The 17,711-nt window shown below is 40.1% G+C and overlaps 1 protein-coding gene across 2 annotated transcripts in view; it reads left to right on the top strand.

The window, feature by feature from the left end:
• Positions 1–17,711, top strand: part of PTPRG (protein tyrosine phosphatase receptor type G) — a 796,984-nt gene that overhangs the window by 715,943 nt on the left and 63,330 nt on the right. For both annotated transcript variants that reach the window (XM_072650205.1, XM_072650203.1), the window contains one exon: positions 7,254–7,345. In XM_072650205.1, coding sequence (XP_072506306.1) covers positions 7,254–7,345 — 92 coding nt within the window. The remainder of the gene's footprint in view (positions 1–7,253; positions 7,346–17,711) is intronic.

The following is a 17,711-nucleotide window of genomic DNA, read 5'->3' as shown; positions in this document are numbered from 1 at the left end:
GAAGCCAGGTCTGTTGACTCCAAAGTCTATATTATTTTCACTCTGATGCCTCATAATGGTCTGGCCTAGGTGGCGACTGAAAGGATAGACAAAGCGTTTAAAAGTTTATGGCATAAATTCTAAAAGACCTGGGCTTTGAACACCAGTATTCAGCTTATGGTCATGGAAACATTTAGTGGGGCTTTAGGAAGTTCCAGTTAACCTGGAAGTTTAGAAGGGGCTGCCCCGTCACTGATAGCCAGCCTCACACTTGGGTTCCTCTGGCTCAGTTACTGGCTCCCAGTCTCCAAGGATGACTGAGTTGGTTTCTGCAAATTCTCTGACGTGTTTTTCCTGTGGCCAGCTAGACTTTGTGCCTTCTGGTATTTCCTCCTTTGCTGGGCTGGGGGGAAAGGGTCTTGCTTGGGCTTACTTCTCATAGGTTACTGCCTACGGGCTTTCAAAATTCATCTTTCTCCAGTGACTTCCTGGGGCTAATTAAGGGTTGGAAGGCAAGCCATCCTTTTGTCTCTCCTAAGGGGCTACTGGAGAATTTTGTTTTGTTTTGTTCTGGGCTCTAAAACAAATGTATATCATGAAATCAGAGAGGGGGTACAGCACATGCTGTTATTTGGGGTGAGGAGGAAGGGAAGTCAAAGAAGGCACATTACCAATGGCCCAGTCTAGGCTCATGGAAAGAAGATTTAGTTGGCAGACATAATCAAGATATTTACATGACTACAGACATACCTATATACACACATGCATTTTATTGATATTTATTTACATACATACACATATGTAAATATACACACATTTATATATAGGTGTGTGAAGATGTAGATATCTTTTTTGTAAATAAGATTTTGTTACAGTCTTTTGATTTTGTATTATCTACATTTCCCACTGAATCTTTGACCTACCCCAGAGAGCCATCCCTTAGAATAGGAATTTTTAACCTAGGGTCCATGAATTTTAAAAAAATGTTTTGATAACTATATTTCAATATCATTTATGTACTTTGTAATACTCTGTATTTTACTTGATTCACTTAACAACCATATTCTGAAGAGGAATCCATAGACTTTACCAGACAGCCCAAGGGGTCCATGGACACAAAAAAAGGCTAACAACTCCTGTCTCAGAACAAAGAATGATGGAGGTTGGGGGGAGAAGGATCATCAAAACTATCCAACATATTGAAAAGTCGGACATGGTATGCAGTGTCTCACACCCACGGTCCTCCACCTCTATGGGGGCTCCATTTTTTTTTTTAAAGAGAATACAGAGGGAAGAAGGTGAGGCATGGCCAAATGGACTCTAAAAATTACTTTTTCCTCTGGGGAAATAGGTAAGAAGGGAATGAGAAGAAAGTCCCATATGACCCCTGAGGTCCTTCTCAGTTCTGGATCTATGATCCCATGAAATATGAAATATGTATAAGTGATTGAACTCTGATTTATCCAATTAAAATGCCCTTTCAGTATTGGGGACTCATGCCAGCCTCTTTTTTCCTCATACAAGCCAACTGTCATTCAAAAGAAAACCCTTTGAGGACTGATGGTTTTCTGTATGTAGGTTCCCCTTTAGCTGCCAAAGATCACAATTCCACCCACTGTACCTAAGTAGAGCATCTTCATGAGCTGATTGCCTGGTGACCAGTCTTCTGGTGGTAAGCTTCTCTGAATTTACCTAAACTGGTTCTCTTGCAGTTGTAATAACCCATCACCAGGACCATCTTGAATGTCTCCTAGCTCAATTCGACTGGCCATATCCTGGATTCCATCAGCAGAGCCTTTGAGAGCCCAGGTCACATCTCCTCCATGGTGGGGCATCTCAAATAGGATTCCATTTGAATTCGAGAAAATACCATTTTAGAAAAATGACCACATTTACCAGTTAGATCCCATTTATTATTCATAGAATCATGAATTCAGATCTGCAAAGGACTCCACATGCCATCAAATCTAAACCCATCATTTTGAGATGAAGTGCTCAGACCCAGAAAGGCTATCTCACAGTTCGTATCTGCAGTAGAATTTGGGCCAAGATATTCCTGATCTTACTTCTACTGTATTACACAGTTATAGAGTTTGCTGACAGTAGCAGAATTCTGTTCCTAGTTACTTGTTACAAACTTGGCTAATTCCAAGCTTTCTATGTATATCTGTATTTCTCCTGTATCAGAAATGATCATTCAGCTAATCAACAAATGTTTAAGCACCTGCTCTGTGCCAGGTACCGGGGACTCAATGACAAAAGTGCCAATAGTCCCTTTCCTGAAGGAGTGTGCAATCTAGCTAGAAAAGACAACATGAACACTTTCTGACACATACAAAAATAGGCACAAAGTGTTGTGGAGAAACCAGTTGCAGCTCTGGGGAGGAAAGAAAGAAGGGTGAGATTATGAAAGTCCTCATGTAGGGTGTACTTGAGCTGTACCTTCAAAGAAACCAAGACTTCTAAGAAATGCAGGTAAACAGGGAGGGCATTGCAGGCATAGGAGACATCTAGTACAAAGGTACAGAGGACGGATGATGAGTAGCAGCGAGAAGATAAGTTTGACTGGACCATAATTTTTCTCTTCCTGACTACCACAGTTAAACAATTTGATGAGGTTGAAGTTTATACTCCAAACTGTAGATGGGATGAAATAATAATAACATCTTCCATTTGCATGGTTGGCCTACAAAGCACTTTCTTCACAACAACCCTATGAGGTCACCAGGGCAAAGACTGGGATCCCTGTTTCTCAGATGAGGAAACAGCTCCTTTAACCATAGTCACATAGCTAGTGTCTGAGGCAGGATTTCATCCCAGGGCCCCAGACTCCAAATGCAATGAAGTGTTGGCAAAATCAGTCCACAAGCATTTTGGAAGTACTTAAAATATTCTGGGCACTCTGCTTAGTGCTAGAAACATATATAAAAGTAAAATGTATCTGCCCTCAAGAAGCTTGTCAGTATTCAGGTACTTAAAAGACATACCAACTAGATGGATGCTAGTCTCAGAGGGGAAGAAATCCTAGGTGTAGACAAGAGCTTGAGCAGCAGACCAGGCATGTTTGATGAGGGACAGTGAGTTTTCCATTGGTTGGACCATAGAGTGCCTGAACAGGAATAATATAAGGCTGGAAATGATATTATTGAGGACCTAGAATGCCAGACCAAGGAGTTGGGAAGCAATAAGGAGATTTTTTTACAGTAAGAATGACATGATATGAAGTGTCTTGGGTGGAACAAGTCAGATAACACTGTTTTAGAATACTAAGAACTGGAAAAGACTTCCAAAGACATCTAGTCTAACCCCCATATTTTACAGAGGAGTAAACTGAGGTGTGAGGAGTTTAAATGACCTGCCACTTTCATACAGGTACTAAACTTCAAATGTAGAATTTAGGTAGCATAGTAAATAGAGCACTGGGCCTGGAGTCAGAAAAACACATCTTCCTGAGTTCAAATCCAGTCTCAGACACTTCCTAGCCATGGGACCCTTGACAAATCACTTAACCTTATTTGCCTCAGTTTCCTCATCTGTAAAATGAGCTGGAGAAGAAAATGGCAAACCACTCCGATCTTTGCCAAGAAAATGGGATCATGAAGAGTCAACCATAACCAAAAAATGACTCAACAACACAGGTACTAAGCTTCAAAAGTGAGATTTGAACCCACATCTACTAACTCTAGAGCCCACACTCCTTCCCCTGAATGCTTCTGTCTCCTGATATATTCCATTTACTTTTCTTTAGAGGATGTGAAAATCACAGTGGAAAATTTATAGTTGTGTATGTATCTCTCAGTGCTCAAGGAAGAAAATTTGAGGATTTGGGACATGTAAAAGATATTTTAGTGAATTATTATACTTTCTAGAATGAAAATCATGTAAAAATTCACCCCCTTCCACCCTAGTTTTCATCTCAAATCAATGTTTTGGAGGAAGGATACTAGGGTTCCATCTCATGCTAATCTGCCTAGTGCACCGTCCTCTTAGTTCCTGTCCATATATGTCAGTTGTGTCTGCTGTCTGGCAGTCACATGGTTACTTTGCCCCTGGGAAAAGTCATTAACAAAAGCCTAACATATGAGGTAGAGGAGTATGATTTTCTGCCCCTGTAAATGATTTTCTTTCCACGATGACAGAGCCATTGGTTTGCAGAGTTGTGAACTGTCATCTTCCTGACACAGATATTTGGAATATATAGTTTGACTGTTCCTAGATGTGGCCATAACTGAACCAGCCTCTAAGTGAAAAGTGGATGCAAGACGTTTATCCTTAGTAGGGGGTGTGTATTTTGGGAGTCTTGGAGGTTGGAATTTGAAAGTGGTGGTTCCATTTGGAAAAGACTGACTTCCTCTAGCAGCAGGAATTGATTTGGGAGCCCCAGCAAGGACAATTTTGGATAGCTGGGAGCCAGAACATCCTACAAGTCCGCTGAAGCTGGGTTTCTTTAGCACAGATGCCCCATCCGATGGTCTATGAACCATTTGCATTTCAGAGCTTCTTTAACAGATAAATTCTGTCTTGAATCTTGTTTTAAACCTCCAGAAAGCTCTAGCAGTGGGGGAAGGTGGAACAAATTATCTTCCATGTTGATGAGAACTCAAAGGGATGCACTGGATAATCTAATATCAATCAGCAAACATTTATTAAATGCCTACTATGTACCAAGCACTGGAAATAGAAAGATAATAAATGAATTGATCCCTATTTGCAGGGAGTGTACAGTCTCCTGGAAGGGAAGCAACATATAAGTTGTTCATATTTTTATGGGATTTCTAAGGAATTTATTGTGCAAGAAGGTTATAAGCCCTTGAGGGCTTGTTTCATATCCATTGTAAGTAGTTACATTGGAATAAGGAAAACAACAAGGACATGTATAAGTATCCAAAGAATAAGTACACGAGATGGTTTGAATTTCCTAGGTGCATTCTGGTCAGGCACTGCCCTGGGTGCTGAGGATACAGACAGAAATGAAATGGCCATTTCTCTCAAGTTGCTCATCGTCTGCTGGCAGGCAAACAATATTAGACATGGAGAAACAAAGGAAACTCTGAGCCCATTTATGTGGGATTTCAGATGGATTTACTCAGTAGGAGGTTGTTTAAACATCAGAGCCCAGCCATATGACGCATTTCATATTCATATGTATTTTTGCTTCTAGGATTATTCAGTTTTCTGTCCAGGGTGTGAAGTATCCAGGATAATCAACAAGCACTCTGAAATGCCTACTGTGGGCACATATTAAGGACTGTGCTAACCTCTAATTGGATTGTTTGACTTTATGATGTCATTACTTTAGAACACTCTCAATAAAGGCACGTGCTCTACCAGTGCAGCCAGCTCTCTAATTTAGAGTTTAAAAGGGTTTCATGTAGGCACCAAGAGGTTAAATGAGGTCCCAGTTCACACAGCCAGTAGATGTCAGAAGACTTGAAGTCAAGTCTTCCTGACTCTAAGACTATCCATCATGCCATGTGGAGGATCCAAAGCCAAAAATGAAACAATCCCTGCCCTCAAGGGACTTAAATTCTGTCTTTTACAAAGACAAGAAAATATTTTTAAGAAAAAAAATGACAGATGGTTCCTGGATAAACTGATTTTTCTTCCCTTCTCAGTTCTGGAAGAATAGTTTTGTACTTCTTTGTTAGGCAGGTGTCAGGCATGTTTGGCATGCCAAATCACCCTAATGGGCTCCCTGGCAGACTAGGCTCTTTCCCCATAGTGCTTAACTGTGAGATTGGTTAAGGACACTGTCTGAAAATAGTCTGCTTTTAAAGAAAAAAATGGGAAAAAAATCCAGCCTCCCACTGTGAAAGACGATCTTTTCTGATTGCATGCTGGTGTGCCAGTCCTGTAGAAAGCTCAGATCACATAACCTGCATGACTTCCAGGGCTCCCAGTCCCCACTGAGACCTGCTTGAAGCGAGAGGAGTTGTTTGATTTTTTCATTTTCCAGCTTCTGACTTCAGAGCATCAGAATACATGTGAAGTTCCAAACAGGGAAATTCGGGTTACTTTAGATTCTGATCCTCTCAAGAAATCCTCTCAAAAAAGAAAAAAAAAAAGAAGCTGGAAAGTTTGCTCCTTATGGCTCTTGGGGCGGTGGCCCAGATAAAAGCCAAGTTTTTGAGACTAAATCCATCATGAATGAGCTGGGTGCTTTTGACCCAAAGGGCTATCTGGACACTGCTGCCCTATACATCATGGAGGGGGACCTCAGAAGGGCATTCTCTCTGGAAGGCTCTGGCAGTTGTGCTGAGGCCCCTGACAACCGCTCAGGGACCCTTCCCAATCCACAGTAGCCACTCACAGGGAGGGAGGGAGGCTCATTAAATATTCACTTGGTGCTCCCAGCAGCTCATTAAGGCAGCAATGGGCAGTGATGCGGATGCTGGAAAGCCCAGTCCCAGGAAGCATCGGTGAGCACAGGCTTCTTGGAGCTCTCAAAGCTTTTCATTCAGTACCTGCCCTAGGATGACCAGTGCTTGCTCTCTGCTATGCCTTACATACAGGTAAAAACAAAAAAAAAGCCAAACCAGCAGACAGGCAGCTGGCTCTCAAGCAGATTTTGACTCATCACAAATAGGGCCAGTCTGTCCAGCCTGTGTTGTTGTTTGTCGCTGGTTGATTTCTCCCTTGGTCGGGTTTTTTTTGTACCTATTTGAATCTCTCTCTAGCTTGGGGGGCCCATACCTTTTGAGTAGGAGAGATGAGTGAGAAGTGTCCTATTGGAGGGTGGTGTATGGAGCTTCGGGGATATGACTTCTAACATAGTATCTCAAAGTTAAACTCACAGAAATATCTTCTATTTCTTCATTTATGCAGTAAGACTTTTAACCATGGCAGGTGTGTGTGTGTGTGTGTGTGTGTGTGTGTGTGTGTATGTGAGAGAGAGAGAGAGAGAGAGAGAGAGAGAGAGAGAGAGAGAGAGAGAGAGAGAGAGAGAGAGAGAGAGAATCATTTACCTTTTCTAAAACTGGCTACTTAAATTCTTAAATGTTCCCCTTTAACAAGCAAGTTGGACAATGTAGCAGCTCACAGTGCATGTGTTCTCTAGATACATGAGATCTTTTTTCCTGAATGGCCAAAGGCTAGCCATTATTAAATCCATTGACTTTTCCCCCCAACTAGATTGGTTATCAAATGGTATATGACATGTAAAACTAGAGGGAAAGAAACATTTCCTAGAAGACAATGAAAATAGAGAAAGCAGTCTCAACTTTCTTTTTGCCTCACAGGATTTCAGTTTGCATGTTTTTTTCTTACCTTAATAGAAAGTGTTTCCAAACGGCTCATTTCTATGTGGAAGATAGCAGCTCCCCCAGAGTGGTTCCCAATGAGAGCATTCCTATCATCCCTATTCCAGGTAAGTCAGGACTCTTTCTTCTCTCCGGTGTTTTTTTTTTCAATTGTCAATACTGATCTTCTGCGGTATGTCCTTGCCTTGACAAAATATTGTGTTTTATGTAACCTTTATGAGCTTGTCTGTCCTGGAGTGCTCTTCACTCAGGACAATTTAATGGAATCAGATCATAATGGCAATGAGCTCAGCCTACTTTTCTCAACCAAATAAGCTCAGTTCCATATCTGCCATGTAACTGGACCCCCTTAAACTGAACAAAAGGTAGAGCCAGTGATCAGCTCTGGATTCAGGAATGAAGGGAGGGTATGATAGAAAGACAACAGGACTCAATGTATTCAGACTTTCACTCTTCTGATTATGACATGACTGAATTTATTTGGGATACTCTCTGGCGTAGAATTTTCTCCTAGGGTTGTCTCTTCCTGAGGTGTACAGTGGAAAGAGTACTGGGTTTAGAGTCCCAGGACTGGAGTTCAAATTTTAGCTATGTGTGAGCAAGTCACTTAACTTCTCTGGTCCTCAGTTTCCTCCAGTGTAAAGTGAGAGTATTGGACAAGATAACCTTGAAAATCCTCTTCAGATCTAAAGCTATGATCCTGTGATCCATTATTCTAAAAGTAATTAATTGACCTCAAGGGGGAAATATTGGTTCTTGGAACATCTGTGTTACTAATTTCTGTATGGGATAAAATGCATGTCTTTGCTAACTTGGGTGAAATCAAATGAAGTGGTATATGCAAAGATCTCTGCATATGAAGTATCATATAAATGCCAATTATTAATATAACATATAATTAATAATATGCAATTATATATTATAATTAATATGATATGCAATGTTAATTAATAATGGGCAACTAGGTTGAATAGAGCACAGGGCCTGGAGTCAGGAAGACCTGAGTTCAAATCCCTCCTCAGATGCTTCCTAGCTGTGTGATCCTGCACAAGTCACTTAACCCAGTTTCCTTCAGTTTTCCCAGCAGTAAAATGAGCTGGAGAAGGAAGTGGAAAGCCACTCCAGTATCTTTCCCAAGAAAACCCAAAATGGAGTCACAGAGAGTAAGACACAAGTGAAATGACTAAACAACTGATAATATTAACAGCTTGTCTTTTTGAGTGCTTATAATTAGAAAAACAGTTTCCTTGAGCCAGTCATTTAACCTCCTTCAGCCTCAGTTTCCTCATCAATAAAATGAAGAGATTAGACTAGATGGCTTCTGATTCTCTTCCAGCTCTTACCCTGGTTATCACAGTGACCTTGTGAAGGAAGGTAGGAAGTGATTACACTTATGTGAGAAAGAAAGAAGCTAAGTTTCATAGAAGTTGAATGGATTGCCCATGGTCAGCCCACCTGGTACTAAAGTTGGTAGATTGAGCCAAGTGCCCTTTCTACCCCTGCCATGCTTCCCAAGGAAATAAAAATGATGTATTCTATTGGGGTCTTGGAGGGAAAGTTAGCCATATTTAATCCTTTTATACTATTTTGATAGCAAAAGATGGCCCAAGAGGAAGAACCAAATATTTGGTTATTATTACCAACATTATACTGTGGAAACCAAGTTCTGATGCCTCTTACTGTGGCACCATTGTGTTGACCCAAGCTACAGTAGCCACAGAAATTGTAATAAACTGTCTTTTGATAGAATTGAAATGTGATTCTTTTGTAACTCCCTTAAATCTACACATTTCTTTTCACCTGGATATCAGTCTTCCCAAATATTTTTAAGTGCAATACCATTCAGTATTTCCAGGATTGTCAAAGGTCCCATTAGGCATCAACTCCATTGGAATTCCTTTACAACGGTGGTTTGGGGGAACACCCATATTACAGACCACAAGTGTCAAACTCAAATCAAACAGGAGCCACTGATCCATTCATAAGCATACCTTTGGGCCACTCGTTAATTTAGTGGGGTGGGGTTTGGTTTCGTTTTATGCCTTTTTGCTGCCAAAGTAACTTTATCTGTTTGTTTGTGTATTTATCTGTTTGTTAATTTTTAGTTTTCACCATTCACTTCCATAAGATTTTGAGTTCTAAATTTTCTCCCTCCTCCCCACGATGGTGTGCGATCTGATATAAACTGTACATAAATGCTCATATTAAACATCTTTTCATCTTAGCTATGTTGTAAAAGAAGAATTAGAACCAATGGGAGAAACCATAAGAAAGAAGAAACAAAAGAAAATTTTAAAAAAGAGTGGGAGAGAGCAAATACCATGTTTCCATCTGCATTCAGACTCCAATGTGGATAGCATTTTCCATCATGAATCTTTTGGAGTTGTCACTTAGTTTTAAAATATAACGTTATTGGTGTTTTATTGTATGTTTATTTTGTTCTGTATTTCGCAGTTACATTTTAATCTGGGTCAGCCTCCACTCAAGAGAGGGTCACATGTTTGAGATCTACAAATGTTGATATAGTCAATAGACTGTTATAACAGGCTTTTGTCTTATCCAGCTATCTCTGAAGGGGGCATGTTTTGACCCTGTGGTACATCCAAATATATTCATGTGTATTAGAATACCATTCTGTCAAGAAGTTATAAATCTGCCACCCTGATCCTTTTCTGTCACTAAAACTTGCTGGATAGAAACAGGATGGATGACAGACATCTGTCACTGACCACATTACCCTTTGGTCATTTTCTTAGCTCTTAAACAGCATCCACCTAGTAAGGTTTGAGTTTTGTTCCTAGGTTTTCCTTCCTACACCAACCTTGCAATTAATCTGAAAACTCATTGGGAAAAATCCTTCTCTTTTATGACAACTGAGAGAAAACACAGAAAGAATCTTATCCAAAGAAAGAAGGAACAAATCTTTATTCCACTGGGATATCTCCGCAACAGCATAGTACCACAGAGCCCCCTCCATGAAATACTCCTTAATATTTGTGACTTTTCTGCCATAACTGCAGGTCATGCCTCCATGCTGTTAAAATGCTTTTTACACTTAAATGATACAATCTTTCTCTGATTTTTAAAAATTTTATTTCTGCCATTAGAATAAGAATCAGAAGATCTAGGTCCCCCAACTGTGACATACTAGGCATGTGACCTTGGGCAATCATCTGCAAAGTACAGATAAGAACCATCTTATCTACTTTTCAGGTTGTTGTAAGAAGTAAATAAGATCAGAAAAATCAGAGGGTAGGAGCTGGAAAGGACCCTAGAAATCATCTCCCTCACTTTACAGATGGGAAAACTGAGGCTCAGGTGGCTTCCTTGAGGTTACACAAGTAATAAACATCAGAGATATTTACTGCAGCTTGTCTGTCTTGAGTTTGATCTTCCTATTCTGGCCCTGACATTTATCAGGAATATCAAGATTTTGAAAACTTTAAAAGTATAATTATCCCCATTTTACAGATGAGAAAATGAAAACTTAGAGGTTAGGTGACTTGAGCATGGTGATTTGGCTGCCTCTTTTTTGTAAGGTATTAATAGCATCCTCAGAAAATAGTTCTGACAAATTTTTCATCAACAATAATTTTTCATTTTTATCCTCAATAATCATGAATAATTCCTGCAACCTTTTCATCAACGAATCCTCCTAGTTCATGGAAGACCATATAAAAAAATGTGGAATAAGGCTTAGTGTCTATGGGAAGTCTCCTTAAGTCTACTTTTTTTTTCCTTATTGAGCCAAAATTCCTCCCAGGTAGTCATGGGTAGTGTTTTACGCAGAAGTAACCCCGGATGTTGGTCCTGGTGCTCTCTCTTCCATCCCTAAACCCAGTGACTTTAGACCAATCACTTCCCACTGAGGGCCTCAGATTGCTCATCTATAAAATCCAGGATTAGGCTATAAATCTACGATGGATCCATAGATACACCTCATTTTGCATAGTAGCAGCTGTGTCCCTGACAGGGACTCTCAATCACTTTTGTGAATGGAATTTTAAATGTCGAGTGGGGAGTTTACCATTTAAAAGAACCCTGTGGTGAATCCCTTTGTAAAGATTTGTGAGTCCCTAATTCATCAAAATTCAGATTTTCTGCCTCTGAGTCAACTCAACCTAGGCACAGTTGTGTAAATAAACTTTCTGTTGACTCTAGACTAGGAAATAATTGCGAACAGAAAAGCATTAAATGACCTTCCTGGCTTCAGAAGAAACCAGGACGAGAGATTCAAAGCATCAGATGATGGGGTCTCATTTATATGTCTTTTACTCTTCTGATAATAACATTATCCCAGTTACCCCCCTGTCCGTGCCCTGTTCACATCCCATTAGGGGTCTTAGATTTAGTTCTGGATGCTACATTTTAAAAAGCTCATCGCTAAAATGAAGAAGATCCAGAGAAGGGCAAAGAGATGGGAAAAGGCACCACCCTGAGTGATGCCCTCTGAGGATCCGGGGAGCTTTTGTTTTTGTGTTTCTGTCCTGAGCACCCAGTACAGTGCTTGGCACATCATAATGTAATTAATTACTTGACAAATGCTTACTGATTGATTGTTGTTCATTGATAAGACCCGTCCTTGGCTCCTCAACATGTTTCCACAGACTACATCTCCTGTAAGAAAAACTATGTCACCCCCAAGTCATCTTTCTTGTTTTCCTTCTTTTGGGGAGAAGACCCTTCAACTTACCAGTTCCTCCTAGAGCAGAAGATGACAGGCCCATGTAGGCAAGATGATTTTCTTTTTCAAATGCCTTTAAAACAAATTAATGAAACAATCAGCTGTGGTGCATCAGGCCCAATTGTAGCTGGTCTCTGTAAACAAGGAGTTCTAGTCTGGAGAGATCAAAGGATGAATGTGCACCTATCAATTATTGATGAATTTTATGGACTATTGTAGATTGAACCCAATCATGTTGAGTTTCATAGATTCTCGTGAAAGAGGCCTAAAATTTAGGGACAGCCTTTTCATATTAGAATCTCTCCTCCTAGATCATAAATGTCTAATAACAGTCAATAAGCATTTGTTAAAGCTTACTATGTGCTAGGCACTCTGTTATGTGCTGGGGATAAGACAAGAAACAATACCAGAGGGTAACCTCAGCTGTCCATCCTGAGTATGCTTCCCCTCCCTTTGAATTAGGAAGGATATATCTTTAGATATCTAGTCTTTTAGAATTATACATTTATCGAATGTCAGAATTGGATATCTCTTAGACCTGGGTAGATTTTTAAGATGATCACTTAAAAAAAATTCATTGAGTCTTTAATGAAGTATCACCTGCATCATTTCTCTTTATTCTGGACCTATGATTTTGTGCAAGTGGATATGGAAAGTCCTTCACCAGTGGAGATAAATCACTGTGTGGAATCTGGGACGACAGAATTTTCTGGGGCATTGTGCAGTTAAAAGGCCTGTATGAGGTCAAAAACTTGTCTATATGAAGGACAGGTCTTAAAACTAGGTCTTCCTCACTCTAAGACCAGAACCATACTGTTCTTCTGTCCATCTGTCTTTCTCACTGTCTCTCTTTTCCTCTCTAACTATTGCTATATGCATATATAATATACACATAAATATACATACACACATATATTTGGGTATTATATATTTATGTGTATAAACATATTATATATTATTATGTTGAGATCCACAAATAATGTTCATGTTATGAACATTCTTTGATATTTTCAGCATATAAATTTTTTATGAAGACATCTGTCATATAACATTCTCTTTTTTAAAATCAGAAACGAGTCTCATTCAGAAATCTGTCATAAAATTGTTCTGGCCCTAAAAGTGTAGACCATGTAAAAAAGGCCCCACTTCCCTTGTCACAATATCGTGTTCTTAGAAATGACTTCTTTCTAAAAAGATGAAAAATTAATTTCCCAATAAAAATAGTTCTAAGAAAAATCGAGCTGTTCATTGATGGGCCACAAATCAGCCAGAACTTTCTCCCCGTTTCTTGGGCACTCAGCAGTTAAAATGCATCTTGACAGTTTGAAGGTCACTGCCTTTAGTAGGGTGCCAGCCTGGGGAGAGATCTGAAATGTGCAGTTTCAAACCCTTGGGATTTAACCAACCTGGCTGGCATATTTTATTCATACCGAGATGATCTCTAGAGGAGACTCATTGGTCTTTTGACAATTGTCAAGCCCATTCTTTACTGAGTTTATTGTGTCATAAATGAAAAGAGATTTTTATGGCAAGAAATAAAATATCAGAGTCTTTGTGTTCTTCTCTGTATGGTCTGAGCTGGGCTAAAGAGAATCAGCTTTCTCTCTCTTAACAGGGGTGCTAATGCTTTACTTGATTCACTCACTCATTTCAGATTTATAAGAAACTTTGATTAGGTCTCTTTCTTGGACACAAACATAATGTTCCATCTTGACAGAGTCCTGAAATTTCTCTGTCAACCACTACAAGATTAGAAAGGACATCCAGAGAAAAAGTCTTGGCAATGTGTAGTTTGCCAGATATTTTAGGCCATTTATTATTGAGGAGTTATTAACATGTTCTCCTCCTCCCTCCCCAGCTGTTTTTGTCACTTTCAGTAGCTTCTCTTTTTCTTTCTGTTCCTCATCTGTGAATTTTTCCTGAAGCATAACCTTTGGCCTTCTATATCAATAATGACATCTATCATATATAAAGTGCATTAAGATTTTCAAAGCACTTTATAAATGTGATTTCATTTGTTCCTCACAACAGCTCTGTAAGACAGGTACTATTATCATGCCCATTTTACAGTTGAGGAAACCGGGACTGAGAGAAAGTAGATGACATGTCCTGTATCTTATAGCTAGCAAGTATCTAAGGTGGGATTCACACTCAGGTCTTCCTGACTGTACATTCTCATCAGCAGTTAGATCTATTTGACTCCCCCAGGCTGGCATTGGGGGCAAACTTTGCAAAGGCCATTTTGGGGGCAGGTCACCTAGAGCTGGGGCAGGTGAGCAGACCATTTCTAGAAGGAAGGCCACCCAGGCCTCTGGCATTCCCTTATTTTGCAGGTGAGTTAGTCTGTATAAGGACAGTTGTAAATGAAATCTGTTTCTGGCAATACTATCCCACTCCTTCCTTAAAGCTCTAAACCAGAAGCTCCCAAAGTAAGTGATACCACCCCCTGAGGGACACTGGAACAATCCAGGGGCTACACTTAGGGGGTGTTGACTAAAAATAAGGGGGTGGTGGAAGCATGAGGAAAGAAGAGAAGTAACTTTTGAAAACAATTCACACGTATTTCATCTGCTGTGTAACGGAATTAAAGTTGTAGTGATTACATTATGTTCCAGACAAACACAAAATACAGGTTATAACTGATCAGTGGTCAAGTCTGCCAACAGGTCTTAACAAGCAGGTGTTGGCAGGTGAGTATGTCACACATTGTTTGGAAGTCCAGCAAGCATGGGCAGGAATATGTGGGTGTAATGACTCATTTATAATATGATACTATATAGTTATATGATGCAGTATTGTGTCATCAGAATTTCAATGCAGGAAAACCACAAATTTACAATAAATTATTAAATGTGAGATGCATCATTTTTAAAAATATGTGTATTTTCTATTTTTTGAAATGATACAAATTTCAAAAAAAAGTTAAAGGGTTAAAGAAAGTAGATTTCTAGGGGGATGCTGAGTAAATTTTTTTTAAAGGGGGCAGTAGGCCAAAGAAGTTTGGGAACCTCTGCTCTGCTCTAAACCATAATGAGAGGATTGGACTCAATGACATTCCAGGTCCCTTCCAACTCTAATACTAGGATCCAGTCATATTATGAGTTTGCATTCCCCACACCTAACCATCCCATTGTTTGTCACATAGTAGGTTCTTAATAAATGTTCTTTAACTGATTGATTGATAATGTATAAAAAAGCTTTGCAAACTTTTAAAGCATTATAGAAATGACAGTTAGGATAATTACTGGATACAATTTAACCTTTTCTGTTGACTCATTTTGGGAGGGTTGCTGACCTGTGGGTTCATCAGCACAGCAAGCCCTCAGAGAGAAAACGTACACAACTGAGGCAGGTTTGCACCTGCTCTAGAACTACCTGGGACACTGAGTGTGAGTAGTGTGCTGGAGTCACAGTATGTGTCAGGCGCAGGGCTTGACCCCACCTCTCCCCAATTCTGCATCTTCTATATCCTGGAGCCTCTCGTTGGTGACATCCTTTTTTGGATTGTACTTTACCAACACCATGAAGCCCTCCAGACTTTTTTGAGGTATAAAGAGCTCGTTTAGATTTACATTTTATAATCATAAATACAACTAACATTTATGTATCACTTATATATACCAGACACTTCACTGAGTGCTTTAGAATCATCTCATTTGATCCTCACAACAACCCTTCAATGTAGGTACTATTATTATCTCCATTTTACATGAGGAAACTGAGGCAAACAGGGACAAGTGATTTGCCTGTGGTCACACAGGTAGTAAGCATCTGTGGCCAGATTTGAACTCAGGTCTCCCAGTATTTTATCCACCGCACCACCTAGCTGCCTCCACAGACTGGTCTTTTTTGTGTTTTTGGAATGAGATGGAGACCAGACCAAAGGATCCAGATTCACCAACTTAAAACACCACTTTTCACTAGGAAAGGTACTGCAGTGAATAAAACACCAAGTCTGGAGTCTAGAAGACTCATCATCATGAGTTCGAACCCAGCCTCAAACACTTAGTAGTTGTGTGACCCTGGGCAAATCACTTAACCCTGTTTGCCTCATTTTCTCATCTGTAAAATGAGCTGTCAAAAGCAATGGCAAACCATTACAGTATCTTTGCCAAGCAAACATCAAATGAGGTCAGGAAGAGTCAGATACAACAGAAAAACAACAAAAAAGGAATCACTGGGGACCTAAAGAAAGAAAAGAGACTGGGAGCTAGCAGATGGGTCTAGGGGGAGAGAAGCAAACGATGTGCATCCATTGTCGTGGACCCACCTTCTGTGTATATGAAATAGAACCATAAAGTCTGAGTTGTTCAATGAGGCAAAAGCCAAATGTCTTCAGAATGAGCACGAGATCAGCAGCCAATTACTAGTACGTTTGCTCTGATAAATCTATAGGCAGAGACATCACAGGAACAAGGGTCTAGACTTGGAATCTGTCTCTTCTTTCCCTGCATGAGTTTAAATGCCACTTATGGTTTCTTACTCCTGAACCTCTTATTTTTTGCAGACATATTCAGATTTATTTTCCCCTCTCTGGATTTCTCAGCTATAATTCTTTATCCTCCAGATGTTTCTATAATGATTTCACTTTCTGTCTGATTCAGTAGTTATCATGGAGAGAGAGCTGAGCTTGAAGCCAGGAGAACTTGTGTTCAATCCTGCCTCTGACAGGTACTGGCTGTGTGACCCTGAGTCAGTCTCTTAACCTCTTGGAGCTTCAAACAACTCTCAAAGACTATTAGTTGCAGAGAAGGAACTGACCTGCCTTAGCAGAAGGGTTCATCTCCTGGGAGTTTCTTATTCCAGTCTCTTTTTTCAGCCTTGTAATTTTAGGCTCTGACCCTAAAAATCAGAAGTGAATTCAGGCCTCCACAGAAGTAGAACCTCCAGGCTTCTTAGCGACATTGGCCAAACCAAAAAGGCAAAGAGGGTTTGGGTTTTAAAGTGCGTTCCACAGAGTGCCTGAATCATGTGACCCAGAGTGATGGCAGTGGTGGCATTAATCTCTGCCTGCCTCCTTTGGTGCAGTTTCTTGACTCCATATAAATGAAGGCTTTTAAAACCGGGCACCCTATGATAGGAGTACTCCTGCTGCTGTGCAAGGAAGCTTGCTCTTGAGAAATGTTACCAATGACAAATATCTGCATATTTAGAAAACAATATTTTACCTACTAGCCAGGATGTAGGCACCATGTCTACTTGATTCCCACTAGACTATTAGTTATGAGAAGGGAGGGGCTATTTCCTTATTACTGTTACATCCCCAGCATGGCGCCTGTGACATTGTTGTTGTGCAGTCAGTCAGTCAGCTCTGCTGACTCTGAGACCCCATTATGGCGTTTTCTTGGCAAAGTGAAATGGTTTGCCATTTTCTTCTCCAGAGGATTAAGGCAAATAGAAGCAAAAATGACTTGCCCAGGGTGACACAGCCAGTAAGTGTCTGAGGTCAGATTTGAACTCAGGTCTTCCTGACTCCAGACCTGGCACTCCATCCACTAAGCCACCTAGCTTACTCATGTCTGTGACATAGTAGGTGCTTGAAAAGTACTTGTGGATTAAGATTTATTCTTCTTTCCTTCATTCATTTAACAAGTTATTTATAAAATGACCACCGGTGATACATGAAAATACAGTCCTGGCCCTTCAGTATCGTTCTTTTGGCAGCATGGAAACCTTCCAGGTCATTTGTCCTTCTGTGATCTCACTGATGACAGTGCTTTATCCAAATCACAGACCATCCATGCCTGTCTTTCCTGAAGACTATTGTCTGTACCATTCTGCAAATCTGC

Source organism: Notamacropus eugenii, chromosome 3 (genome assembly GCF_028372415.1).
Source record: "Notamacropus eugenii isolate mMacEug1 chromosome 3, mMacEug1.pri_v2, whole genome shotgun sequence".
Taxonomy (NCBI): domain Eukaryota; kingdom Metazoa; phylum Chordata; class Mammalia; order Diprotodontia; family Macropodidae; genus Notamacropus; species Notamacropus eugenii.
The sequence above is the reverse complement of the archived record's forward strand: the minus strand, read 5'-3'. Positions and strand labels throughout refer to the sequence as shown.